Below are 27,784 nucleotides of genomic sequence, written 5' to 3'. Positions count from 1 at the left end.
CTCCTGCGTGTATAAAGGACATAGTATGTACTCATTTTATGGCTGTTTCAGATACCTCAGACTGAACAGTCATTTCAAATACAATGTTCGTGGAGCAACACTTGCAATCACCTGAACCGTAAGTGTATTTACTGTTACACCTCAAAATGTATAAGCAAGGACTTTGTTTTTCTAAGAAACGATGACGTTGTTGAGATAGAGTGTGGAGACTCTATTTCGTCTGAGTGAGCAGACATTTACATATCTAGTAGCCACGATAGACACATACGACGTCTGGAAGCTGTTGTATTTTGCTGTCATGATGGGGGTCATGCTCACAAGCTTTCATACATACGTAACCCAGTGGCACCTGGAAGTATATACAACGGCCACCTCTACGTCACTGTACCGACTTTTTCACTCAACACTTTAATGTAAATAATAAGTAAATTACGTTGTAAATGTTATAAACCATAAACGTTACATACAACAGTTGATTGATTGTTGTTTAACGCCACAGTAGTTCAGCCACAATATTTCAGGTTCTTGAGAGGCATATAGAAGTTGGTATTCACGCGTTGGACAAAATATTATGGATGTCAACTTCTTCTTTATGTGTACACAAATAAAATAGAATAAAGAAGAAGTTGACATCCATAATATTTTGTCTTATACACAATATTTCAGCAATATGGAGGCGGTCTGTAAATAATCAAGTCTGGACCTGACAATCCAGTGATCAACATCATGAGCATCGATCCACGCAATTACGATACGATGACATGTGCCAACCAAGTCAGCAAGCCTCACCATCCGATCCCGTTAGACGCCTCTAACAACAACCATGGGTTACTGGAGACCAGGGCCTAGATTTTCGAAGCTCTCTTAGCGCTAAGATAGTCGTAAGTGCCATACATTAACATTAACTTGCGACTAACTTAGCGCTAAGAGAGCTTCGAAAATCTAGGACCAGATCCGGGGGTAGAATAGATCTTCAGCAACCCATGCTTGCCACAAAAGGCGACAATGCTTGTCGTAAGAGGCGACTAACGGGATCGGGTGATCAGGCTCGCTGACTTGGTTGACACATGTCATCGGTTCCCAAATGCACAGATCGATGTTCATGCTGTTGATCACTGGATTGTCTGGGCCAGACTCGATTATTTACAGACCGCCGCCATATAGCTGGAATATTGCTGAGTGCGGCGTAAAACTAAGCTCACTCACTCACTACTGGAGACCCAATTCATGGAAATTGTGCTGATCCTGCTCACAATGCCGATGGCAGCCTAGTAGTTAAAGCGTTGGCTCGTCACGCCGAAGACCCGGGTTCGAATCCCCACATGGGTACAATGTGTGAAGCCCATTTCTGGTGTCCCCAACCGTGATGTTGCTGGAATATTGCTAAAAGCAGCGTAAAACCAAATTCAGTCAGTCAGTCACAATGCCGATTGTAGCATTGGGTTGATTCTACAGCTGTAATGCATGTGACAATAAATTATTGTGACGTAAATGACTTATGACAGTTTGTTGCTGTGAAACAAAGTCGTGAGTGTACGTTGTCCAGGCATGATTGACATGTACATAATTAAGACATGATTGACTTGTGATAGTAGGGGAGACCGGGGTCAATTGTAACACGGGTCAATTGTAACAAGGGCGATTACTCTAAACGTTTTCGCTCAAGCATAGTGTAGTGAGTAGAGTTATTTCCCTTTACTTTCCTGCGGTATACTCATCCAGGCGTTTTTCATCTGCTCGGTTATGGCGAGATACAGTTGACGAAAAATGAAGTAATTTTTTCACAAAACGTATTAAAGCGTTCTTAATGCAGTAAATGGTGTTTGGTATGAAATTAACTTTTCAAGTGTAAAATTTAGATATTACGACATATTTGGAAGTAGAAATATTTGAGAAGCCCAAGGTTGTTACGTGTGACGTGGCATGAAACATGGCTACTGCCAACAGGGGCAATTGTAACACTGTGTTACAATTGCCCCCATGTAATTTTCCCTTGTGTTATCATAATAAAGCAAATTATGATGAACGTTTTATGTTAGTTCTTTTACTAGGTTTATCATAGTAGAACATTTTCAGTGTTATGTTGATAGTATTAGCCTCGGGTGAAAGTTTTTGGTTTTAGTCTTTGTATTATTTTGGGGGCATACCAATACAAGAATTTTAAACGAAAAACATTTTAAATGTCGATGGTGATAAAGGTTTATTGTTAATCCATTTCCACCTCAACTGATCAAGATAACATCTTTCCACATTTTATTTTGATTTCATTTGGAAAATAAACAAATTGTTACATTTGAACCTTCTTTGTTACAATTGCCCCATCCACCTGTTACAATTGCCCCGTGCTAGGGGTCAATTGTAACACTTGTAGTCATTGCATTTGATACGTAATAACTTTGTAAAGACATGATAGTGAACTTGAAACGACACTGAGGTTTAAAGCCACGATGCCAATGTACTAGTTAGTACCGATTAACTTTGTGAGCGGTCGTCTGGGATCGAACTACAAGAAGTTAAGTAAAAAGTGTTAAAATTGACCCCGGTCTCCCCTACATAGTTCAGACATGAATGCGTCATGAGAATACACAATTAAGACATGACTGACTTGTGATCGTACATAATTCAGACATGAATGATTCGTGAGGAGACATTTCGACCACAGCGGCACGAATCACCCTTTACCGCTGAAAGCGTCGATATTATTCAAAATGTGTCTCGAATTTAAAAGAAAAATAACACAAATATTCGCTTGTCAAAGACTTTTATATTAAAAATATGACCCAGTTAAACATGTCAGAAACGACAGACACCTATCACTTAGGAAGGTGTGTCGAAAAAAGGAACCGCGAAGGAGGGTTTGCACCTACATAACTTCACGTAACAAGGTGAGCTAACACGCATCTCAAACTACTGACGCTGTTCACACGGCCAATCTAGAACGATGAGATCATTAAAAGATGACCTTCTTCACGGTGGAGACATACACGTCATCATTAGGCTTCCTCCGCTGTGGTCCTGCCAGGAACTCAGCCATGTTCGGCAGAGACGTAACCTTCTTGTGAAACTCCTGAAAATGTACGGAACATGTGTACAGATGAACATGCATGTGACTTTGTCCTTTACAAACTTTACACCTGTTGTTTCCTGCACGTGTTTTCCTTTTGTACTTTATTCGTGTTTCCTAGCTGTTCATTTCCCAGATAAGCATTTTTTGTACTTTATGTTGTTATATGATATTTATATAGCGCACATATCCACGCAACTAGTACATGCGGCGCTGGTATTATTTTCCATCGATCATTGGATGTCAATCTCAACGGCACATGGTATTATCAATCTCAACTCCCTGGGGACCATACAACTCTTGCAGCCACTAGGCACACCGAGTTAATGCGGCATTCCCATCCTTACGAGGTACCCATTCGCAGTTCACTGCACGTTGCTGTACCCGCAACTAGGTATTCATGTGGCAAACATCTGGTCATATTCAAACGGAATCGTCTGTTCTTTAAGTGCACAGGGTTGTGTACTGTACACTAGGGATTGTGACAACACTCAAAGAGTCTGCACACAAAGTTGACTCCAAGGTGTTTACACCCGGTCACAAGTGGGCTCGGCCCCGGCACCTTCAAGCTCGCTTGATCACTAGCCTGGCGCCTTAGACAGCTCGTCCACCATGCTATGCCCACATTACACGTGTCTTCCTGTTGTACGTGACCCGTGTTCTCCTACTGTACACCAAAAGGTCAACAAGATAAAATATATATAACAAAACCACCAGGAAGAGGATACAATAAAAACACGGACACTTCTGCCCAGGAAGCAATGAAAGTGTTGCATGCAGATGTTGTTCAATGGTTACAACTTTGTAACAAAGCAGTAAATCTCAAGCTGGTCAAAGCTTTCTGACTTTTCTGAATTTTTCATGCAGACTTACCTGAAGAGATGGATAATCCTTTAGAGCTTCTAACCCATAGTAGTCAATTGTCATGAGAACTGGCTCCAAAAGACCAATATCTGCCAGCGTCACACTATCGCCAACCAGGAAACCAGTTCCGTTTTTCTTCAGAACCTGTCAACAGGTAACGTACTCATTAATATGGCGGCATGGGGTCATATTCCTCCGTTCGTTTGAATGTTTTTGAAGACAACGCATGGCTGATTGATGTTAAGAAGATGTCAGTTGCCGGATATACCGAGAACAGAATGCTTTATAGAAAGTTGTGGACGAATGTGATTTGTACTTTACAGGGCAATGGCGGTCACACTCGATAGATAACGAACTAGGATAAGCTGGTTCATGTGCGAACATCAGATTCATTTCAATCGTCAGTCCCAGTGATCCGGCGTTTCAACCATAGGGAATTGTTTTGTACTGTACCCCAAATTAGACCTTCAGCAAAATTCAACAAAATCCCATAAAAATGAGAGCTTACCTTATCAAATATAGGGAGGTAGCGAGGCAAACTTTTGGCCGAGGCCTTCTCCAACACCTCCTTAATATCCACAAACACAGCTGGGTAGAAGGCGGACATAAAGTCACGCGAGCCTTCGAAAAGCTCGTTGATTCTGAAAAGAAATATTACACGTTCCCAGAGCCAACCAAACACTGTCTATTCGGAATACTTAAAGACCTTAGACCCACGAACTACAATTATATAGCATGCGTTGTGGAGGACTAGTTTTCATATGGGTAAACATAATTACTCAAAATACGAAAATTCATAAGTTTATTCAAGTTGAAAGATCATTCTTTACCGATGTTTAGTAGAATCACTAAACACTAAAAACCGCAACCGATCAAATAAAGAGGTTTTTTTTCAGGGGGGTGATCTTAGTGAGGTAATCTGCTCTGCAGAATCTGCATGGCAGGACCGTATGATTGTTGTGTCGAATCCCGGTTAACCCGAATATTGTTTCTGTGTTTGTTGGTACTATATCCGTGTTCGTGTCAACAATGAACTAAACGTCTGAGGCAACAAAGTCTTCGGATTATCCTCTCTCATAACCATTACGATGGCCTTCCATGAATACTGTTGAAAGCGGCGTTGAACGCTCACTCACTGTAAGTCATCCATTTAACTGAATACAATTACCTCAGTGCATATCAGAATCGCATGTATATATACCCTATTCTGCACGTTCGTTTCAGACCTTAATGCATATCATCAGAGGTGTAGAAGTCCGAGACATTAGTTAGGTCTTCCCTCACACATTCAGCTGATACAACTGGAATGCTGTTTTAACCAATCTGACACCTTCATTTCATTTTCACACAATTACTTTTAAATGCGTCATTACTTATTCACTGAATTTCATATTTCCATAAGTGTACACAATTACTTTAGTGCAGGCTGGATTCGTACATGTGTAAATATTCAACCTTACCCTGCACATTTGTTCCAGATTATCAGACACATATTCCTTTACAGACGGCGTTATACGCTCATTCACTGTATTTTGTATTGCACACAATTACTTCAGTGCAGGTTGACTTCGTATAGTTCAACCTTACACTGCGCATTTGTTTCAGACTATCATACACATTTCTTTAATTCAGAAGGATGTATGTTTGTGAACAGGTGCTGACGTACCTGGCCGTCTCCTCGTGTGATGACCCCAGCAGCCCTTCTTTATCTGCTATGTACCGAACAATGGCCCCTGTCTGAACCAGTCTCAGGCCATCTATCTCCAACATTGGCACTTGTGAAAACAGGAGTAGTCCATCTGAACATGGAAACGGTCAAATAACAATATGGTGACATAGTATCCATAGGTCCATCCTGCATTTAAGTACGAGTGAAGTCCACGTGTTATTTGCTGTTACATAACATAAACGTGGCGATAGTGGTATTAAGGTATCTCCAACAATGTCAACAATGTGAAAACAGAAGTAGTCCATCTGAACATGGAAAACGCCTTTGATGCTAATGGCTTTACTCGTGTATCCATACTTTTAGTTTATAGTGGTTAGACCTTCATCTATGCTTCAAATAACCCCACAATAACCTGACAAAATAATCCAAGATATCCATCTACATTAGCGTCAATAGTGACATGAGTTTATCATTTCATAATAGCTCCAACGTGTTTGTCTGACGTGCAACAAAGTTACCATGGGAACATGCACACATGCTAGAAACTGTTCCTGTTTACGTTGACGAAAAAAACACTTATTATGTACCTGATCTCCATTTTTCAATCTGCTCTCTTTCTGTTAGTAGCTCTTCTGTGAACTAGACAGAATGAATAGGTATAGGAAATGTTGAACAAATTGTTTTGAAATTTTCACTGGTAGTAATGCCGTTTAAACGAACGCTTAACAACTCATTCATACTGATTTTTTGTTAATGATAGACGAATATCGAGTGAAATTGCGGGAATGTATTATAGTGTTAGAGTAGCTCGTGTCATTTTATACGTTGAAATTTGGTGTATTCGGACACACATAGCATGATAGAAATGATGAACATCATACTCATATTATTAACTAGACAATAATGAATAGGTTCAGTACTAACGGTATCACGGACGATGGATGGTAGAGTCACGAGAGTCTTACAATGACAACAAGGGAAACCTACGCATCATTATGATGTAACATGTGAAAATGAGCTGCATTAAACTTTCTGAAAGTATGGCGATTGAGTGGATGTAACGTACGTCTGTGAGGTCGGGTAGCCATAGCGTAACCGCGTTGAGTACAATGTGTGAAACTTCGTTGTGGTGTCTTGATGTTACTGAAGTTTGGCTACAAGCGGCGCAAAACTATACTCAGCCACGCCCACATATTACCGCTAGCGAGACGACACTCGCTGTATTAACAATTGTTAACATTGTTAACAATAATTTCATCATCTGGTTAACAAATAACAACAGATCGTTCACTCACTACACTACCTTTTGTTAAGTAAAAGATTCAACAAAAGGAAAACGTTCATTGTTTGTAAAGAGCATGTATCTGTTTGTAATTATCTCATTGTGTGTTTGAGACGATTTCGTGCAGATGTTTTAGATGATCTCGTTTAAATGTTTGTGACGATCTCTTGTATATGTTTGAGACGATCTCGTGTATACGTTTGTGATCCGTATTTCACGGGCAACACTTCTGTTGCGACACCAGCATATAGTACACGTGGACCTGTACATAGAAATTAAAATTCTATTTATTGTTTACTCTTTGGGACATACATGACAACGTGCATATGTCAATGTTCAGTCGAACAGAAACTTAAATGTGTCGTAAACATTTTCATGACATTCGAAGGTTAAAGATCACATGGTCGACAAAAACATGCAAGATGGATGATCTCGTATGAGACCAACTATAGGTTCACCGCATCATAAACATTCTAGTATCTCACCTTGATACCACACGCCGCCAGCGTCAATCGTACTATTGCTCCTTTTCCACGTCCGTCAAAGTAATAAAGTTTAGGAGCTGCCATCGTTGTTATAGGTCGGAAAGTGTGCACTGAATTGCGATAGTTGTTGTTAAAGGTCAAGGACGGTGTCAGGGGGGGACTGGAGGCCACTAGGTCCGCAGTGGAGGCACAGCTGTGGCCGGGTGTGTTATAGACTAAGGCTTAGTCTCTGAATATATATAATTTTGATAGTAACAAACAAGCCCATTTATATTGAAAAGGAGCCCTAGGGAGACCAGAGATTCAGAACCTGAGGAAATCTAGACTTGCTTTATTTAGGGCTTTAGCACTGCAGAGAGGGCTTGGCAGTAGGGAAATTAATGTGGTTCAGGGACTGTGAGACAGACTAGGTGTGTTAGTGTAGGGACATTTGATCAGAATACTACGTGTGTACACATCCACGAATTCCGGGATCGTCAGCGACAGCCAGTACAGCGACGACGGTCATGTACGGTGTCGATGGAAATTGTTACCTGTGATATAACTAGACGGGGTTAAAGTTGTCTGGTCTCTGCATGCTTCTAACAAGTATATATGATGTACGCGTTGTGATAACATAATAAGCAGTGTTGAGAAAAATAACGGATTTCACTTCCCACAGGCCTATATATGTTTGCGTCAATCTATACCTATGAAAAACAGCGTACAGTTATATAACATCTTGGAGCATGTGTGTTTATCGTTATAGTGTACACTTCCAATTGAATCCGTTTCATTTGATTTGTCAGAAGGCAATGTTGCGACGTTAACGTATATATTTTAGATATTCAATTTCCTCAAAATGTATTAAGATATTAAAAAGTAGTATTCGTCAATGGTGTAGTGGTAATTTTAAAAATCAATAATATAGCCTGTACCGATGATTTGTAGACTTGATAATTCACGGAATCCGGAAAACACAAAGGAACTACCGAACCAGCAGCCTATTATTAGATATAACCTGTTGTCCATAACAAGGGACCGACAGCATGGCCTAATAATAGCCTGAGGGCAGATGAAAAAATGATTCCTGTTTCCGGAGGGGAAATTACCCATCTAGCCAAAGTTACTAACATGTATGTATGTGTGTGTATATAGAGAATACTACACGAGGTCTCATTACATACGAATTATACGAAACGAGTGTCCTTCCTATGGTATCTGACCGAGCGAAAGCGAGGTCAAATAACATAGGAAGTTCACGAGTTTCGTATAATTCGTATGTAATGAACGAGTCGAATATTTTATTTATTTATTACCCACGTCTTACATGCATTAAATTGACAAAATAGCGTATTTTTATTATTTTTGGGTTTCAAACCGAAACCGGTTTCATAAAAAGGTTGCGGAAGAGTTTTGTACTGTAGTACAATATTTGCATGACGTCACACTGTAATGACGTCACTGCCTTGGTAACCGACGTCAGGATGCATGTCAGTTGTCATCGCCTCGTACAGCCTCCTACAGTAAACTACTCCGTAGCACCCCGTTTCTTGGTTTGCAGTTGCTTCGTTCGGCTAACATTACAGGTGGAAACATTGCGTTTATGTTTTTCGACGGATATAATGTCTCAGTTCGACTCACAATTAAACAGCGACACGGCAACGGCAATGTTTACATTCCCACAATGCATTTAAGTTGTAGAATGAATGAATTCACGTGTTCGTTATGAATGAAAACATAGTTACGTCAGAATGTGACCTAATTGAGAGGTCATCGGTTATCCAATCGAATCGTTAGAATCTCAGGTCAAGTCGTTACGACACAGGTCAACGCGATACGACACTCGTGTGACGTACGAAATTAGTATGCAACTACCCATACGTTGACCACGTGGGTAATAAATGTATTTATCATCCAAAACTGTGTTCCACAGGAGATATTGCTTGTGTGAGATCATACGATATCTCCTAGGAGATATCGTTTTGACAGTAGATTTTGTACAATGCCCTGACAATGCTATGACATCATGAACTTGATGACGTCACAATGCTATGACATCGCTGCACAGCAATTCTAATGGCAATACTGTGTTCAGAGATGTACATTTTGCATTGAAAGCTAATGAAGAGTGATTTTTAATGATCAATAGAATCTCACCCTCGTGTCTACTGATATCAATTATATCAACACTCGTTGTTAAAAGTAATATATGAGCTTTATGAACGGCATTTTCAACTACCCCACGTGGATATCCTTGTAGCTGAAGATACGTCTTCAATTCTTCTAATCTTGCACTTCTTGTGTCCACATCCGAAACAATAGTACACACTCTTCTTGCCATTGCATATGGCATATTTCTTTTTGTGTGCCGCGGGTGACACGAAGTGAATTGCAAGTATTGATGCGTGTCCGTCGGCTGGTATTAAATATCCGTTTTCAGTTGATCTCCTTGCTTTATAATTTTTACGTCCAAAAATGAAATCTCATCATGGTCGAATTCCATGGTGAATGAAATCAAACGATGGATCGAATCAAGAATATTCAAAAAATAATTTAACTCTTCCACAGTTCAAATCCAAATAAGAAAGCAGTCGTGCTGTTTATTTGCTTATAAAACTTGTTGTTGAAATGAAAGGTATTATTTTCCAGTATTCATTTCAATGATTCCATTATGAACTTATTTGTGAAATTGCAGTCAATAGCATCAGGATGCTTATTTAGCCAATACTGAGCCGCTTCAAGTCCTAGATCATGAGGTATATTAGTGTGCAGACTTTTCACGTCAAAGGTTACCAGAACAGCATCCGTAGGTATGACTTCGGGCAGGTGATTTAAAAAGTCTGAAGAAAACTTGGAACCTTAATAACAGTCCTACACAACGTTTAAGTAACTTCTTAGATATCATTTGGAAACCACTCACAAAGAAGGTTCCAAGTTTTCTTCGAGATGACATAGGCTTTTGGGTCACATGACCGGACAATGCTGAAGCACCTGTCTAGACTTTCCGCTAGGCTCTTATGAAAATTGATTACACGAAAAGGCAAATGAAATTACTGTGTGTGTGCTTGCGTGCGTGCGTGCGTGCGTGCATGTACACGTGTGTATGTGTGTGTGTGCGCGAGCATGTGTGTGTGCGTGTGGTTTAAGGTGGTTTGGGGGTAGAAGCAGCACTGTACTTGAGTCTCTCAAACTCTATATTTTCATCATTAATGTTTTGAGGACAAACGTGAAGGTTTTGCAAAAGGGAATACAAACTGAAGAACAACTGACAGATATCATCACTTGTGTTGACCATCAGCGGGATCAGAAGAACACCCAGGTAGCTGATGTCGGACGTCCTCACAAAGTGGGGCCAAAATGGAAATAATAACATTGGGGAATTAGAACGGACCACGTCTAACGCTCAGAAGCGTCATGGAATGCAAACCTTTAGTGACACAATGAATGCGTTATACGTTAGAGAAGGAAAAATATGACTTTACAGAAAATACATTTAAATACACCTGTATGTCGCCTTATATCGAGAGCAAAGCCCGAAGTGACGCTCGTTTGTAGTGCTGGGAATCGAACCCACTATCATAGTTTTCTGTCACACCTTAAGAGGGGCAGCGTAGGCGATAGGGTCAATCGTGTCCCCTCATTGATTTGAGAACGCAATATAGTGTTTCACATAACACGATCCGGTGATAGAAGGGCCTTGGCACGAGTAAACCCTAATCAAGTTTACATGCCATCAGTAATTGAATGTAAAGTATAATATATATGTTACAGGTACTACGTCTGTCATAAGGGGGGTACTTTCACTCGAGTGCAGCAGCTCTCCACTGGTGGGCGGGCCGCGCTGACGACTGTTGTGCAATGAGATATCGTCTAATAGTTTAATCTTTTTTAGATAATATAATGCTGGCTTACAGTTCTAATGAACATGAATGACTCGAGACATGTGCGACACGTAGGAGTATGATGTTGCCACTTGATTGGCCCGTGACATTTCATTACTGGCACATAAATGATAAGTTAACAGTACCTTCAGATGGACTCGTGATTGTGCATTATAGTGGCATGACACGAGACGTTACTAAGACATGGGTGGCACGCGTACGTTGGAATACGATACTGCCACATGAACGACACGTGAGAGTACAATATTGCCACATGGACGACACGTAGGAGTACAATATTGCCACATGAACCACACGTGAGAGTACAATATTGCCACATGAACGACACGTAGGAGTACAATATTGCCACATGAACCACACGTGGGAGTACAATATTGCCACATGAACGACACGTAGGAGTACAATATTCACACATACATGATACGTGACTGTGCCACGTGTATGACTGGTGTTGCCCAGAGTACATTATTGAGACATTGGATTCGTGTCGAGCCAGGGGGGTTGGTCTGGGTGTGTCGGGGTGGGGGTTATAAAAATGTACAGTCAACCTTGACTATAAGTGATGCTGTGTAAGGTTTCTTTCCAAGGAAACAATAACAACATATCTGTACTTCAAGACGTTATATAGAAAATAGTACCACCGCACTGTGTTTTACACGGATAGGTAGTCAACAGTAAAATAGACAACCAATAATTATTAATATAATTTGTTGTCTGCATTGATACTGACTGACTTGCACATAACAGGATGACGAGAAGCATACATGCCTCCGTGTCTGCAGTCTCGCAATTTCAAAGGTATTTTAATCCACAATATATTTAAGATGGCAGATCAAATGTGCAATACATTTATCTCTGGTCATATTCCACGTTCTTCAAATCACGCACGTACTTTCTATGCATTCGTGACATGCGAGCAACTGATAAGTGATTATTCTTATGGAACTTCAGTCACGAACACCTTGATGATTCGGTCAAACTAAATTGTGTAATTCTGTCGAGATGACGATAAGAGCTCGAGTTATGAAAAGAGGACTTTGGTCACTGTTGACATATACACGTCATCATTAGGCTTCCTCCGTTGTGGCCCTGCCAGGAACTCAGCCATGTTCGGCAGAGACGTCACCTTCTTGTGAAACTCCTGAAATGGACGGAACGTGTGTAAGCGTTATAAAAATCTCATGAGTATGTCTTTTGTACGATACACGTGTAAACCTGTTGTTTCCTACACATGTATTCCTTTTGAAAAGTACACGTGTTTTCCTATTGTTAATTGCATGTGTTTCCCTGCTGTTCATTACACATGCGTGTCTGTTGTAAATTACACGTGTATTCCCGTTGTACATTACACGTGTATTCCCGTTGTACATTACACGTGTATTCCCGTTGTACATTACACCTGTATTCCCGTTGTACATTACACCTGTATTCCCGTTGTACATTACACCTGTATTCCCGGTGTACATCACACGTGTACCCACGTGTACATGGTCTACATTATTCGAGTATTCCTGTTGTACACTAAACGTGTATTCCTGACGTAAATTACACGTGTCTTCACGTTGTACATTACACGTGTATTTCTGATGTACATCATACCTGTATTCATGTTATGCCTCACACGTGCATCCCTGTTGAAATATATTATACGTTCGTCCTTGTTGTATATTATACGTTCATCCCTGTTGTATATTATACGTGCATCCCTATTGTATATTATACGTTCATTCCTGTTGTATATTATACGTTCATCCCTGTTGTATATTATACGTGCATCCCTGTTGTATATTATACGTTCATCCTTGTTGTATATTATACGTTCATCCCTGTTGTATATTATACGTTCATCCTTGTTGTATATTATACGTTCATCCCTGTTGTATATTATACGTGCATCCCTGTTGTATATTATACGTTCATCCTTGTTGTATATTATACGTTCATCCTTGTTGTATATTATACGTTCATCCCTGTTGTATATTATACGTTCATGCTTGTTGTATATCATACGTGAATCCCTGTTGTATATTATACGTTCATCCCTGTTGTATATTATACGTTCATCCTTGTTGTGTATTATACGTTCATCCCTGTTGTATATTATACGTTCATCCCATCCCTGTTGTATATTATACGTTGTATTATACGTTCATCCCTGTTGTATATTATACGTTCATCCCTGTTGTTGTATATATTATACGTTCATCCCTGTTGTATATTATACGTCATCATCCCTGTTGTATATACGTTCATCCCTGTTGTATATTATACGTTCATCCCTGTTGTATATTATACGTTCATCCCTGTTGTATATTACGTTCATCCCTGTTGTATATCCCTGTTGTATATTATACGTTCATCCCTGTTGTATATTATTGTTCATCCCTGTTGTATATTATACGTTCATCCCTGTTGTATATTATACGTTCATCCCTGTTGTATATTATACGTTCATCCCTGTTGTATATTATACGTTCATCCCTGTTGTATATTATACGTTCATCCCTGTTGTATATTATACGTTCATCCCTGTTGTATATTATACGTTCATCCCTGTTGTATATTACACGTTCATCCCTGTTGTATATTATACGTTCATCCCTGTTGTATATATACGTTCATCCCTAGACGTTCATTGTTGTATATTATACGTTCATCCCTGTTGTATATTATACGTTCATCCCTGTTGTATATTATACGTTCATCCCTGTTGTATATTATATATTACACGTTCATCCCTGTTGTATATTATATACGTTCATCCCTGTTGTATATTACACGTTCATCCCTGTTGTATATTACGTTCATCCCTGTTGTATATTATACGTTCATCCCTGTTGTTCATCCCTGTTGTATATTACACGTTCATCCCTGTTGTATATTATACGTTCATCCCTGTTGTATATTATACGTTCATCCCTGTTGTATATTATATATATTACGTTCATCCCTGTTGTATATTATACGTTCATCCCTGTTGTATATTATACGTTCATCCTTGTTGTATATTATACGTTCATCCCTGTTGTATATTATACGTTCATCCCTGTTGTATATTACACGTTCATCCTTGTTGTATATTATACGTTCATCCTTGGTGTAAACAATGTACAAAGCACGTTCATCCCTGCAAGAGGTAAAACAATGTGCAAGAGACGTAATGGAGATACTGGTGTTTAAGATGTTCAACCTCATTTACAGTATAAATGTCCCCGGTACATATTCACCTGAAGAGATGGGTAATTTTTCAGAGCTTCTTCCCCATAATAGTCAAGAACAGAGAGAATCGGTTCTAAAAGACCAACATCTGCCAGAGTCAAACTGTCGCCTACAAGGAAACCACTTCCGTTTTCTTTTAAAACCTGTCAACAGACAACATTGTCAGATGAAGAGTGCAGCTAACTGTTTCCTTTTCAGAATGCTTCCTCATATTTCTGGTCAAATGTCTGAATAGTACGGGAGTGATAGCATTTAGGGATACCACGGGAAAAACGATTGTGTAAATATTGTACTTATCAGGAGTTAGAAGATGAATATCATTTCTTGCTTCTTTGTCCATTGTATGCAAATATCAGAAAAGAATACATAAAGAAATATTTCTACTTGAACCCCCGAATAGACAAATTCTATACCCTCATGGCATCCCAAAATCAAACAGCCACAAAATACCTTGCAATATATATATACCACGCCATGAATATGAGATCCTCTGCATTACAGATGTGATATTATTTACTATATATTCATTTATGTTGCACTCTCTGCTACTGTATGTTCTATAGGCCTACGGCCTCTTCAGTACTGTAAATAAAGATTGATTGATTGATTGATTGATTAGTAGCATGTGCAAGGGCGAAAGTGTGGCCACACGAGCTCGGGCGTGGGTAAGGTAACCTTACTTGTGTTATATATTCAGAAGAGGGAGGGATCTCTTTCAAAAATTAATATAGTTTGTGTCGAAGGTTAGATTTATGATATAACGCGTTGTGTTTCTTCACAGCAATAATCCTCTAATTACTGTTCCAAACATCAGATTTGTTCTCATGTTCGGGGATAACACCCGACGACCAGCGTGATTGGCTACCTCGCCATTAATTAGACCTTGTTAAACTAATGAGCGCAAACACATTGAAATGTGAGCTCACCTTATCAAATACTGGCAGGTAACGAGGTAAAGCCTTGGCTGAAGCGTCACCCAGTACCTCCTGTATGTCCACAAATCCTCGACCAGGTTTGTACATGAAGAAGTAGGACAGAAAGTCCCGTGATCCTTCGAACAGCATATTGATTCTGGTGAAAATGAAAGTTGGGTGTTACCATGACCAGCCATCCAGCCATCCAACCGATCAAATGTTTATTCGGAACACTGAAAGGATTTATGCCCATAATATACCATATACTATCGCAATTGAGAGTGATTGATTAATTTATAAGTTGGTAAACATACATAAATTTCGAAATATATATGTTTGTAAAATATACCTGAAACGATGTAATACTGCTATGCGCTTAGGTAAAAAGAGGATTAAATGATGAAATTAATTTCAGATTAATCTAATAAATTATTATTATCTTTTGTTGAAGTTCCTGTATAGCATCCTCAAAGGGGGTTAATGTACTGTAAAATTATTGTCCCCCCGCGAGGATACGTAAGTCCCAAAACAGTTCAAGTAAATTTAAACTTACTATGCTTTTTAACTGCTGTATATATGTTATTTTAATGTTATGGCTAGAATCTCAAAAAAATGCTGACAGCTGAAGGGATGGTGTAAATCCAGCTGGGGTCCATGTATAGGTAGCAAAAGTAATGTCAGTCCCATGGTCCCTAGTATGGTGATCTACCTTCGGTTGTTGGCAATGTATAGCCTGTTTTTATATTGTATTGTCATTTACAGTTAAAATGTTTTAGATTTAATGACTAGTTTTAAATTTATGTCTGTCATAATCTAGTTGTTTTACTGTCCTTCGTTGACAGGTTTTTATAATTTACCTTAAATCATTATTAATCAATAACTTGATTTATTTACTATATGGCTGAAATAATGCCAAAGTGACTTTAGATTTTAACTCACTCACTCACTCCTGTATAGCACATTGTGCACATTCGCTTGCAACACTTCGGACTCGGATATTTCCATTCACATGATCATTAAGTTGACCATCCATGACGTTACTGGAATACTGTTAAAAACGGCGTTAAAAACTCACTGTGATTCATCTTTCTGTAACTGCACATAATTATATTCACATTTATAAACCTTAACTAGCCTTTAACCAATCTGTCTCATTCATTTAATTTTCCACAACGATTACTTTACTGTATTTTGTTTTGCACAATTAGTTAAGTGCAGGTTGAATTCATATATTTCAGCCTTATCCTGCACATTTGTTTCAGACTATCATACAAATTCCTATAATTCAGAAGGATATATGTTTGTGAACTGTCGCTGACGTACCTGGCCGTCTCCTCGTGTGATGACCCCAGCAGCCCTTCTTTACCTGCTATGTACCGAACAATGGCCCCTGACTGAACCAGCTTCAGGCCATCTATCTCCAACATTGGCACTTGTGAAAACAGGAGTAGTCCATCTGAACATGGAAACGGTTAAATCACAATATGCTTAGGTCCATTCCAGCACTTAAATACGAGTGAAGTTCACGTGTTACTCGATGTTATGTAACATACGCATTGCGATAGTGAGATATCAATCGCACAATATCCAGATGTTAAGGCCAAAGAATTAAGACAGAAATACTTGAACTCATACCAGTTACAAACAGTTTCATCTTGAGTTGACGTACGCAGCAAACTATTTACCTGATCTCCATTTTTCAATCTGCTCTTTTTCTGTCAGAAGTTCATCCGTGAACTAGATAGAAACCAACAGGTACACTGGGTATAACTTGACATGTGATAAACTAAGATTTTTTCACACAGATGTACTTAGTCTAGAACTCTCCTGCATATCATATGACGATTGTATTACACACTCAGAATGATTTTTGTCAAGACACGTTGTTACAGAGACGATCAATTAAGAGTGAAGGTGTGGAAACACATAAACTTTTGGTGGTCACAGTCTAGACCATTAAGAAATACATTAACGCTGTAGTCAGACGTGCACAGCCTGCTCTGTGACATCGCTCATTCTCTGGACGTTTTGTATGTCCCAACAAAGTTGATAAACGAGAAAACAACTGCTTGTATTTATGTTTGTGATCCTTATTTCACAGGGAACAATTACATTGCAACACCAGCTTAGAGTATACATAGGTAACTAATACTCCTTATATTCTGTAGCTTTCTTGAAAAGCATAACAACTTGCACATGTAAATGTTCAGTCGAACTAACACAATGATCTTATGAATCATGATACTTATAGACAAGAACATGTAAAACGTAACCGTCTCGTTCATGTAGACAAAACACCAATACACCGCCTCATAAACATACTTATATCTAACCTTGATGCCACACGCGGCCAGCGTTAAACGTACTATTGCTCCTCTTCCACGTCCGTCAAAATAATAGAGTTTAGGGGCTGCCATTGTTGATTTTGGGAGGAAAGTTTTCGGGAGAATGAAGAAGACTGAATGCCGGTTTGGTGATGCAGCGCCAGAACGAAGAGCAGAAATGACCGATCAGAGTAAAACTGATCTGAATGTCATATGTACAAGCACGAATACAGTATGGTAGCCGACAGAGGACATAACCGGGCGTCGATACGTACGACTGTTGTAAATGATGATACAATACTCCATTATTTGCCCTAATTTTAAACTTGTAAAAACAGAAAAGTCAAAAGATAGATTGTAGTGAAAACAAATGAATTACATATGCATTATACACTGTCAATAGATCGTCAATATTATCAGCCATGTTTGTGAAATACGTTTGCCGGTCATCTTGTAGATTTAGACTTGACTCCGATTGTGTAGTCGCTCGACTTAGTAATGGCAATGACACTGATAATGATGAACGAATAGTTATTATACAGTCAAATGTCACGCATGCATATTGCTAATAGTATGTTTCCCTTCAAATACAGACAGGTAAGATAAATGACTTCACCTTAGAGTCACACATTTGAGAGCTATGTTAACACGTAGCCACATAACTAGGACAATAGAAATGACATGCTGTTTTTTAAAAAATATTATTAAGAAGCTAATTTCATTTAGTTCTTATCGACCAAACTGGCTTCATTCGGTATTGAAATCCAATGCTTATGTGCTAGTAGAATTGAGATTGACTGACGTTATGACGTCCCTAACGCCGGGTGAGACAAGATGTCAGCGGATCCCTCACAGTATGGCTTCCCAGCTGCTAACACACGATTGCACATAGTTATATATCAGTTCCCTCTATGTTGAATTGTCTGGTGCGGTATCAACTCTGTCTTCTGAGAATATTTCCCACAAATACAGACAGACGGACACACGCATGTACATGCATGCACCCGCATAACCACTAGACAACAGACAGACAGACAGACACAGACACCACACACACAACTACATTCATAAACTGACGGTCAAACTTTATAAGCTAAATAGTTGCATGAGGTAAAATGCATTGATACATCAAAACCTCAACTAAATCAAAATTTAGGACAGCAACCAATATTGCCATGACAGTTGACCGAAACATAGTTTCTTTTGGCCGCCAGTTGAATAACACTGGAACATCAGGTATTAGAATGACATTAAATGTAACATATGTTATAACAGATCATCATGACAATCCACTTCACATTGTAATCAATGTTAAATGTACGTCCAACTGATATGGTTTTGTTTTCTCCTATTTTGTACCAAAGTACAACTATCAAAATGTCATAGCGGTGCTTATCAAACTACACAGTCATGGTTACATGTAGATTGTTAAGACATACAAGTATGTGGCAGGATCCAATGATTGCTGCTTCGAATCCTTAATTTGCAACCACTATGCTAAAAGGGTTTGTAATTGTCTTCAAGTGGTAAACGGTCGGCACTTCGCCTTTAATACATCCCGATACATCTGAGATACCACAGAAAGCGGTGTGAGGCTCGGTTAACTCCCTAACCGCCATGTCAGTGGACGTCACTAGTTGTGCTGAATATCTCCTGTGTTTGATAGGTATAACTGACATGGCAACAGTGACTGTGTGTATAACTGGCGCAAACTTTGGGTGAGCACGTTACTATCAGCCCTCATGCAAGCTACCATATAATATATTCCCCCCAAAAGTTACGTCTAAATAATTTAGATTACAATATTAAATTAAAAAGTTCGAATGAACTAATGCAACGTTGCAAAATCGACTCTCGCGCCCTCTGCCGGCCGAACTCCATAGTGTTATGTCCCTTGGAGCTCTCTTTACGAATATCCTACACACAAACCCGTGAAATAGGGTCCGGGTTAGAGAGAACCTTCAGTAACCCATGCTTGTCGTAAGAGGCGACTAGCGGGATCGGGTGGTCAGACTCGCTGGCTTGGTTGACACATGTCATCGGTTCCCAGTTGCGCAGGTCGATGCTCATGCTGTTGATCACTGGATTGTCTGGTTCAAACTCGATTATTTACAGACCGCCGTCATATAGCTGGAATATTGCTGGGTGAGGCGTAAAACTAAACTCACTCACTCACTGTACAATTACCCGATCACAGCTGTAGGTCGATTACCCGATCATGGCTGCATATTACCCGACAAAGCGATAGTACCACGCGATATTAACTGACGACACGATATACATAGCGATATTGCGATACAGCCAAAGACGAAACAGCGACAAGATACTTGAATGGTTGGCAGTTGAGGAAGGAGCCAGGGCGATTTTCGACACCAGGCCCTCCAATCAATCCATAAAAAAGTTTCGTCATCGTATTCAAACGTTGAAAATCTACTGTGGATATGCCACAAAAACTTCTGAAAGATCGTAAACATGTCGATCTCATTGATGGAGAAAATAACCAATGCACCGCTTCGAAACCCTTCATGTATCTCACTTTGACCCGGGTGGAAAGTTTGGGGATGGCGTGAGGCTTAGCCGCTTAAGAAGGCCAAGGACGTATGAAGACGGAATGCATGTCAACAGACACGAAGCAGTGATAATGTGCAACAGCTTTCAAGTGTTGACCTAGTTTGAAGGACGCGGTTAGATGATACAGTGTGCAGCAATCAGTCGAGGATCGTCACTGTGCAGTAGATTCTATACGACACATAGTGGCCGTGACCCTGTACGGTGTCCATGGAAAATGTTACCGGTGATAAAAAGTGGGTAGAGATTCAATCGCTTTATCTCTTCTTCGGACAAGGGTCCGCAGTTTTGATAGCACTGCACTGTATACAGTAGGGTAGATTGACCTAATCTTTTCAGGTGAAGGTACTCGCGTATCTCGCTAGAGACTTGCAGTCCTGGTAGTGGAGACTCTCGATTGTTTAATTGGCTGGCGACGAGTGTTGCGATCAGCTACGTTGTGGACGGACCATGGCGACTCAACCACGACTAACATACTTCGACGGACGAGGCTACGGGGAACTCATCAGGATGACACTCTGTGCTGCAGGAATTGAGGTGAGATGGACTTCAAATCAGATCTGATACGAAAAAGAAAAATAGTAGGGGTGTGTGTGTGTTTGTTGGCAAATATAAGACACCCCCCACCTACCCACCTGGATAATTAATGGCAAGTTCCTAAGTCGAAGTTTCTGTTATTAGGGACAGTTCATAATTTATGGCTGGGGGGGGGGGGGAATGATGATTTTTATGGAGAAGAGGGTACAATGAGAGTGACCCCCCCCTAAAATGTATGTATAAGGTTAGTGACCCTCTCCTGCATGTCATGTACAAAATCAATGACAACCCCACCCCTCCCCCCTTCCCATATTTCTTAAGCTCAATTTTAAAATATTTCATGTACAAAATTGCTGACCCCCTAGGACATGCATACCTCCCCAGAACAAAATGAGTGCCCCCAAAATCTCACACACACACACACACACACACACACACACACACACACACACACACACACACACACACACACACACACACCCCACCCCCTAGCCATAAATTATGAACGGTCCCTAGCCATAAATTATGAACGGTCCCTTATGTATTAATATCTGTACATTCACTTATCTCATGTGAGTTGAATTTTGTTACTGACGCAAGTAAGGCATTTAAACTAAGGCCTTTAATGTTGATAATGATAATATTAATACCCAATCTCCCTCTGTCTGTTATTCAAATTAAATGAACCTTAAGATTAATGTATCTAACCATGAAAAACAGGCCTTCCATACCTTTCAGTATAACACAGTATTATACAAGCAAGTCGAGATTTTCAACAGGTGCAGAATCTCCCACTTCCCTGGAGCTTCTTTTTCAGATTGTGTTTTAATGTTTCTGTCAAAATAATATATCAGAAACCAAGTGTTATTCTAGGTAATAAAATGATGAGGATATTCAAACATCAGGCTTCTTGGATGTTACAGAGCATAGGAGACCTTTATATCATATCTACATGTAGTCAATGAAGGTTTTGTGAAGTTGTGTGTTACATCACAGACCTGTTCATAAGTTTGCTATGAGATAATGGCTTAATTCCTTAAAGGTCACATGCAACGTAAAATACAACTTTGCAGATTCTGATACCTTTCGGTATGGACTTACCGAAACAAATCGTCAAAAATGCAAATTCAACTTATAAAGTTGAAAAATAACGCAATGAAAAAAACGCGAAATCGGAGTTCAAACGTTTCACTAAATTTCCCCCGACTTTTCTGGGGAAAACGGGTTTCAACAGCTGGGCTGCGCTCATAGCATGTGCGCAGTGAAATAGGTTCGCGCAGCTTGGAAGCGGGTTGTCCGGTGAATACTCGGTGAAGGCTTTGGTGTGAGCTATTTTTCTAGTGTTTTGTTGATATCTCACAGGTGCGAGCTTTTTATATGTTATGACAGTAAATTAACTGTTTATATAATTTCATTTGTCTATTTCACCACACGTTCTTCTTACCGAGTCACTTTTTCAGTTCGATACTTAAAAGCAATGTCATTATTTAGTGTTGACAGAATTTCTAACTGTGATATAGATATGTCGTTGTCACAGACAAAACTCAATGTCTTGTTTTATTGACACCTGTGTGACTGCCTGCCTGTCTGCTAATGACAATATTCAATACACAGCTGCTATCACTGACCACATGCAATTTGAACTTAACACCAATCAGGCTATACACCATAAACAAAATGCATTGATTTATGGCCCGAGTTCGGCCTCTGTCACATTATGTAATTACACAGACAGGCAGGTGTGATACTTGAACACATGACATGTTATGATGTCTGTTGATTGCAAAATGTTATACACAAAAAATGAGCATGTATTTACAAAACCCAACATCTCTATATATACACACACAATGAGCATCTGCAAATGAACCAGCCGTTACACTTGAGTGCACACCCACCCGCTCTGACTGGGTTCGGTATCCCGGCGGCTTCGTTTCTTGGGAAGTAAACCGAAGTACACAATATTGCACTTTTGATTTGCGATTGTATGCTTATAATTTTGTTTATATGTTTTTGCATAATCAGCAATGTATATTATATGTCATGAATAAGTGATAATTGTGTTTTAATTATGTTTGATTTTTTGGTTGCATGTGACCTTTAAGATATTAACCCCAAATACTTCATTCTGCAATTGTTATGCATTCTTTGTTTTACCCTGCCTTTACATCAACTTCCACTGACTGAAGTTTATTCAAAAGGGGATAATCACATGAAGGATATTTACAGAACAAATCTGCCATTCTGTATGAGACAATTACTGCACTAGGTGGAGTCACCGCCATCGATGATAAGACCATACCTCATGGAAAGACTGGCTGTAATTAATGACAACTTCTGGCAGCATACAAATGTATACATATAGTATTGGTTTACCTTAGCCACAATATAATAAAACCTGAAAAATCAGGAAAGTTAATTTTGTAGTATGGTAAACCTGTATCGCAATTAAGCACTCATCCCCACCCACTCCCAACCCAAAAACATCAGGAGCTAATACTTGTGTCCATTCTCAAACTTTTGAGCTAAAATAGTATACTATAATAGTAGTACTATGCGTGTGATTTTCCCTAAATGTATTTCAACTATGATATCACAATGCTAAGTAGGAACACTTTTTATAATTAAAAACATTGAAACTATGGGACCGAAGTTTGGTCTGAGAAAATCCTGAAACTGAAATTGCCAGGCCTCAAATACATACCAGAGGTAAAGAGTGCCCCAGAATATACACCCAGGCTTTACTCGAGGAAATACGGTACTCTAGTTTTATGTTGCATAGGACAAGTGCATTGTTTTCTTTTGCTATTTTATATTTTCAAATCATTTTCATTTTTCACAATTTGATAAAGAAGAGAAGTTTGTCCCATTCTTTACAGATTAATCCTTTTTACATTATATACTGAACAACATTAGAAACGCACCACACTAAAATGAACCGACGATGCTCAGATGTGAGTACATTTCAGTCTGACAGGGATATTTCTTATTATATGGGTGGTGCGTTTCTAATGTTGTTCAATGTTCAGTATACTTTTAAGAATATTGTAATGCTAGTTAAAAGGTTAGGTTCTATGTCGGATGTTTAATTTTCAACACATTAAACATAATTTTTCATTCTTAAATTGTTATTATATTTATGAGTATCTTTTTACAGAAATTGCCAGGATCCTTAACTTACACACATCATGGTGTGTGTATACTGGGGAGAAAATATTTGTAAATGATACAGGGTTTTACACAGCTTTTCAAAACTGGGATTCCTTGGGATATTTGCTTACCATTTGACCATGATGATGTTATAATATGTGTTACTTTCAATGTCATTAGTATCATGATTGTAAACAGAATGTTTATATTTTAATATGGGATATCATTACAAACTCAGAAAGTTCTTTCTCAGAAAACAATTATATTGCGTCCATAAGGTCGCACAGGATTTTAGTTTGGGGTACTTCATCAAATTTCAGCATCCAATATGCAAGAATCAAGTGTCCAGTAAAACCCTGATGATGGATATCATAGAAGTTGTACAACAGAGACAAGAGCTTAGTCTTTATGATATTTTTACCGTTTTCTGGAACCTTATATTTTGTCAGTTCACAGAGTGTAACATGGAGTCAAGAGAAGAATTCCTTCAAATGAAAGCAGGTAATTAGGCAATGTGATCTGGTAACGTCAAATATTTCAACATTTCATTAATATTTGAATCTGGGTCAGACAATCCACTGACTGATACCATGGGCATCATCCAGTGCTCTTGTTGATGTGCAGACAACCAATTCATTGAATGTTTTGTTGACAAATATTAATCCAGGATTTTGATCATCACATGTATTGTTTACTCGATTCATTCTGATAACTATTCAAACCCAATCATAATTATTTTAGAAGTTACATAACCACCTTCAGAAACTTTATTGCTTCACACATAATGTCTGTTGCTCATGAATGCAACTGACCCATGAAGATCCGGGTTAGAATTGGTCTTCAATAACCCATGCTTGTTGTAAGAGGCGACTAATGGGATCGGGTGGTGAGGCTTGCTGACTTGGCTGACACATGTCATCGTATTGTAATTGCGTGGATCGATGCTCATGATGTTGATAACTGGATTGTCTGGTCCAGCCTTGATTATTTACAGGTTGTCGCTATATAGCTGGAATATTGCTGAATGCGGCTTTAAACAACCAAAGCCAAACTATGAATGCAACTGGATTGGACAGGTGTTTCTAGTGTTGTGTAGTTGCATAATGGTTAGGAACAATGTAATGGTATTTGATGGATCCAAGACATTTATCTGAATGTGACAGTATGTGAGCTGTGAGTGTCTGAAACAGGTTTTTCCTTTGTAACTGAATCACGTGTGTTACCAGGTGGCAAGATGCTGTACGGTCAGCTGCCACTGCTAGAGATAGATGGACAGAACCTAGTTCAGAGGAGGGCAATCCTACACTACCTGGCCATAAGGGAGGGCTTGTATGGTTCTAACCTCACAGAAAATGGCTTGTAAGTAATCCTCACATGCAGTATGTGTATTGATCATTTCTATATGACTGGCGTCCGGTGTATGTTGTTTAAACTTGTACTGCGGCTTTATGATGGCTGTCTATAAATAATTGAATCTGGGCCAGGCAGTCCAGTGATTGGCATCCCAAAATGGGATGCAACGACATGCTTTCATGTCACTGAGATTGCCTCTGAGACAAGCCAAGAGTGGCCATAGTCTGTCTCACAGTCCCTAAACCTCATTATTTTCCATTCTGCCCAGGACTTCTTACAATGCAACAGCTCAAAATGGAGCAAGTTTAAAGTTCCCTCAGGTTGTGAATCTCCCAGCACACTGGAGATTCTTTTCAATTAAATTAAAGTTATTTGTTTCTGTCAAAATTATCTATATTTAGAGACTCGGTGTTTTAGATTGCTGGGTAACTGTATCCTGGACAAATTTGGGAAATAACATATCAGGAGCATGTTGTTGGTGGGGTTTTTTCAATACTTGATTGTGACATGTTTTTTGTAATAATGTGCAAAGAACAGATGCTTTGGAACAGAAAAATGAAATGAATGAATGGTCATCAGACAGAACTTGACCACTTGGAAGGGATTGACCTAACAACTTGAGGTCTACAGGTCTGGGTAAGATGAATGGATGGATTTAGGTCCAAGTAGGTATTCATAGGAATTTGTCAACCAATGGTCTCTTAGAATGTGCTATTCTGTAGAAAGAATACCTGACAAGACTAGTTTGTGCAGAAATATGTAAAAGGATTATTGTGTATTATTTTCTTTCATTGGCATTTGGAGCAACATACCCCAGGCTGTTTTCAATCATCAGGTGTCCTCAATGTGCTCTAGTTGTTCATCTGTATCATTGCCACTCATAGTGACACACAGACCGCCTCCGTGGTGTAGTGGTTAGAGCGTCCGCCCGGAGAGCGGAAGGTCGCGGGTTCGATCCCCGACCGCGTCATACCAAAAGACGTTAAAATATGGTACTTGTTGGTCCCTGCCTGGCTCAGCATTAATGGGTACAACAAGGACTGGTGGGCTCAGAGTCAGAATAATGTCTGAGTGGGATATTCATGCTTCACTGCGACATGGTATCTCAGTGGGCTAGCACTATAAAACCAGCTTCAGTCTGGGCTAGTACAAGCAGCCGCACATACACATACACATGCATGCACGTCATCATATGAGCGAAATATTCTCAAGTACGACGTTAAACCCAATTTCACCTCACCTCACCGTAGTGACACACATGTTGACACTGCTCACTGAGGTGTGACACCACCCCTTTGTCAGGACAAGTTGCTGGGTTTGCCAATGAAGGTGTCATGTAAAATACAAATGAGCAAATACTTTGTTGCTGTCTTCATGACATAGCACCAAAACCACTTCTGTGAAGTAATGTTATTTCCATCTGCCAGAACACAATAAGATGACTTTGATTTAAAGAAGATTACATATCTCTATCTATGCCAGATTTCTACTTTGTCAGTTTATCAATATCAGTCAAGAAGATGTTTAAGAAGCATTGTACAAGTGTAAAGGTCATTCAGCTATGAAGGTCTGGGTCACAAGGGCCAAATGGACAGTCCAGGGTCCTGGTCGTTTAATATACTGTACTTCACTGTACAGAGTTGCCTCCCTTAGGTATGCCAGGAACCTATGATTGTTGGTTTCAGTTTCAATCCAACTGCATTCCAATTTTTGTCAGCATCATTTCAATGTTTGTGAATTTCACTAAGTACTGTGCAGAGTTCCATCCCTTGGGCACATCAGAAACCTATGACTGTGGCTTTTAATCTCAGTTTTGCCCCGAATATGTATTGTGGTGTAAAACATCACTGATTCAGTGCTTGCAGATTTCATGTAGATGGTAAACGTCTGACTCATGCATCCTTTTAGACCTTCCTTGTACATCATGTACTTACTAGGATATAAGGTGGCAACGTGGGGTAGCCGTTAGTGCGTTCTCTCGTCATGCCGAAGACTTGTGTTCGATTCCCCACTTGGGTACAATGTGTGAAGCCCATTTCTGGTGTCCCCTGCTGTGATATTGCTGGAATATTGCTAAAAGTGGCATTAAACTATACTCACTCACTACTGGGATATAACTGGAATACAGTTCAAAGCAGCATTAAAACCCATATTACTCATTCACCCAGTTGTGGCTGAAGCCGGGGTTGTTTGGTTCGTGACCAGCCAAGGGGTAATTTACAGTCAAATGACCTAAAACATTGACGCTAACTGATTTTGTAGAAACAGTGTGAAACTGTGTACAGTGTAGTCTATTTTGTTTTATTGGTTTGACTTTAACAAAATGGGCAGCAGGCCAACTGGCAAATTAAAGTATCGCAAATACTGATTGATTGATGTATTGATGTATTGATTTATTGAATGATTGTCATCATCCTCATTTATCCACATTAAAATCTACCATCAGATTTATATTTTACTCTCATCCTACC

The 27,784-nt window shown here is 39.4% G+C and overlaps 3 protein-coding genes across 4 annotated transcripts in view; 1 reads left to right on the top strand and 2 right to left on the bottom strand.

Annotated features, from left to right (window-relative positions):
* Nucleotides 1-2,744: 2,744 nt before the first annotated feature.
* On the bottom strand, nucleotides 2,745-7,556 carry LOC124280581 (glutathione S-transferase A4-like). The gene is made up of 6 exons (XM_046716559.1): nucleotides 7,365-7,556; nucleotides 6,185-6,236; nucleotides 5,595-5,727; nucleotides 4,437-4,569; nucleotides 3,938-4,072; nucleotides 2,745-3,067 (listed from the first exon to the last, which is right to left on the bottom strand). The coding sequence occupies exons 1-6, from the start codon at nucleotides 7,446-7,448 to the stop codon at nucleotides 2,951-2,953; spliced, it is 654 nt and encodes a 217-aa protein (XP_046572515.1). The 5' UTR covers nucleotides 7,449-7,556; the 3' UTR covers nucleotides 2,745-2,950.
* Nucleotides 3,514-27,784, top strand: part of LOC124280579 (glutathione S-transferase A4-like) — a 29,039-nt gene continuing 4,768 nt past the window's right edge. The window contains exons 1-4 of one of the 2 annotated variants that reach the window (XM_046716557.1): nucleotides 3,514-3,524; nucleotides 20,520-20,810; nucleotides 24,410-24,461; nucleotides 25,187-25,319. In XM_046716557.1, the coding sequence (XP_046572513.1) occupies nucleotides 20,724-20,810; nucleotides 24,410-24,461; nucleotides 25,187-25,319 (272 nt within the window). In that variant the 5' untranslated portion in view covers nucleotides 3,514-3,524; nucleotides 20,520-20,723. Of the gene's footprint in view, nucleotides 3,525-20,338; nucleotides 20,811-24,409; nucleotides 24,462-25,186; nucleotides 25,320-27,784 lie in introns of those variants that run through there. The other variant, XM_046716555.1, reaches the window with a different exon arrangement.
* On the bottom strand, nucleotides 11,855-17,946 carry LOC124280580 (glutathione S-transferase 3-like). The gene is made up of 6 exons (XM_046716558.1): nucleotides 17,715-17,946; nucleotides 17,067-17,118; nucleotides 16,705-16,837; nucleotides 15,394-15,538; nucleotides 14,476-14,610; nucleotides 11,855-12,389 (listed from the first exon to the last, which is right to left on the bottom strand). Exons 1-6 carry the CDS (start codon nucleotides 17,796-17,798, stop codon nucleotides 12,270-12,272), a joined length of 669 nt encoding a protein of 222 aa, XP_046572514.1. The 5' UTR covers nucleotides 17,799-17,946; the 3' UTR covers nucleotides 11,855-12,269.

This window comes from Haliotis rubra, unplaced genomic scaffold (genome assembly GCF_003918875.1).
Source record: "Haliotis rubra isolate DU_JTF1 unplaced genomic scaffold, ASM391887v1 Scf27, whole genome shotgun sequence".
NCBI classification, from domain to species: domain Eukaryota; kingdom Metazoa; phylum Mollusca; class Gastropoda; order Lepetellida; family Haliotidae; genus Haliotis; species Haliotis rubra.
The sequence above is the reverse complement of the archived record's forward strand: the minus strand, read 5'-3'. Positions and strand labels throughout refer to the sequence as shown.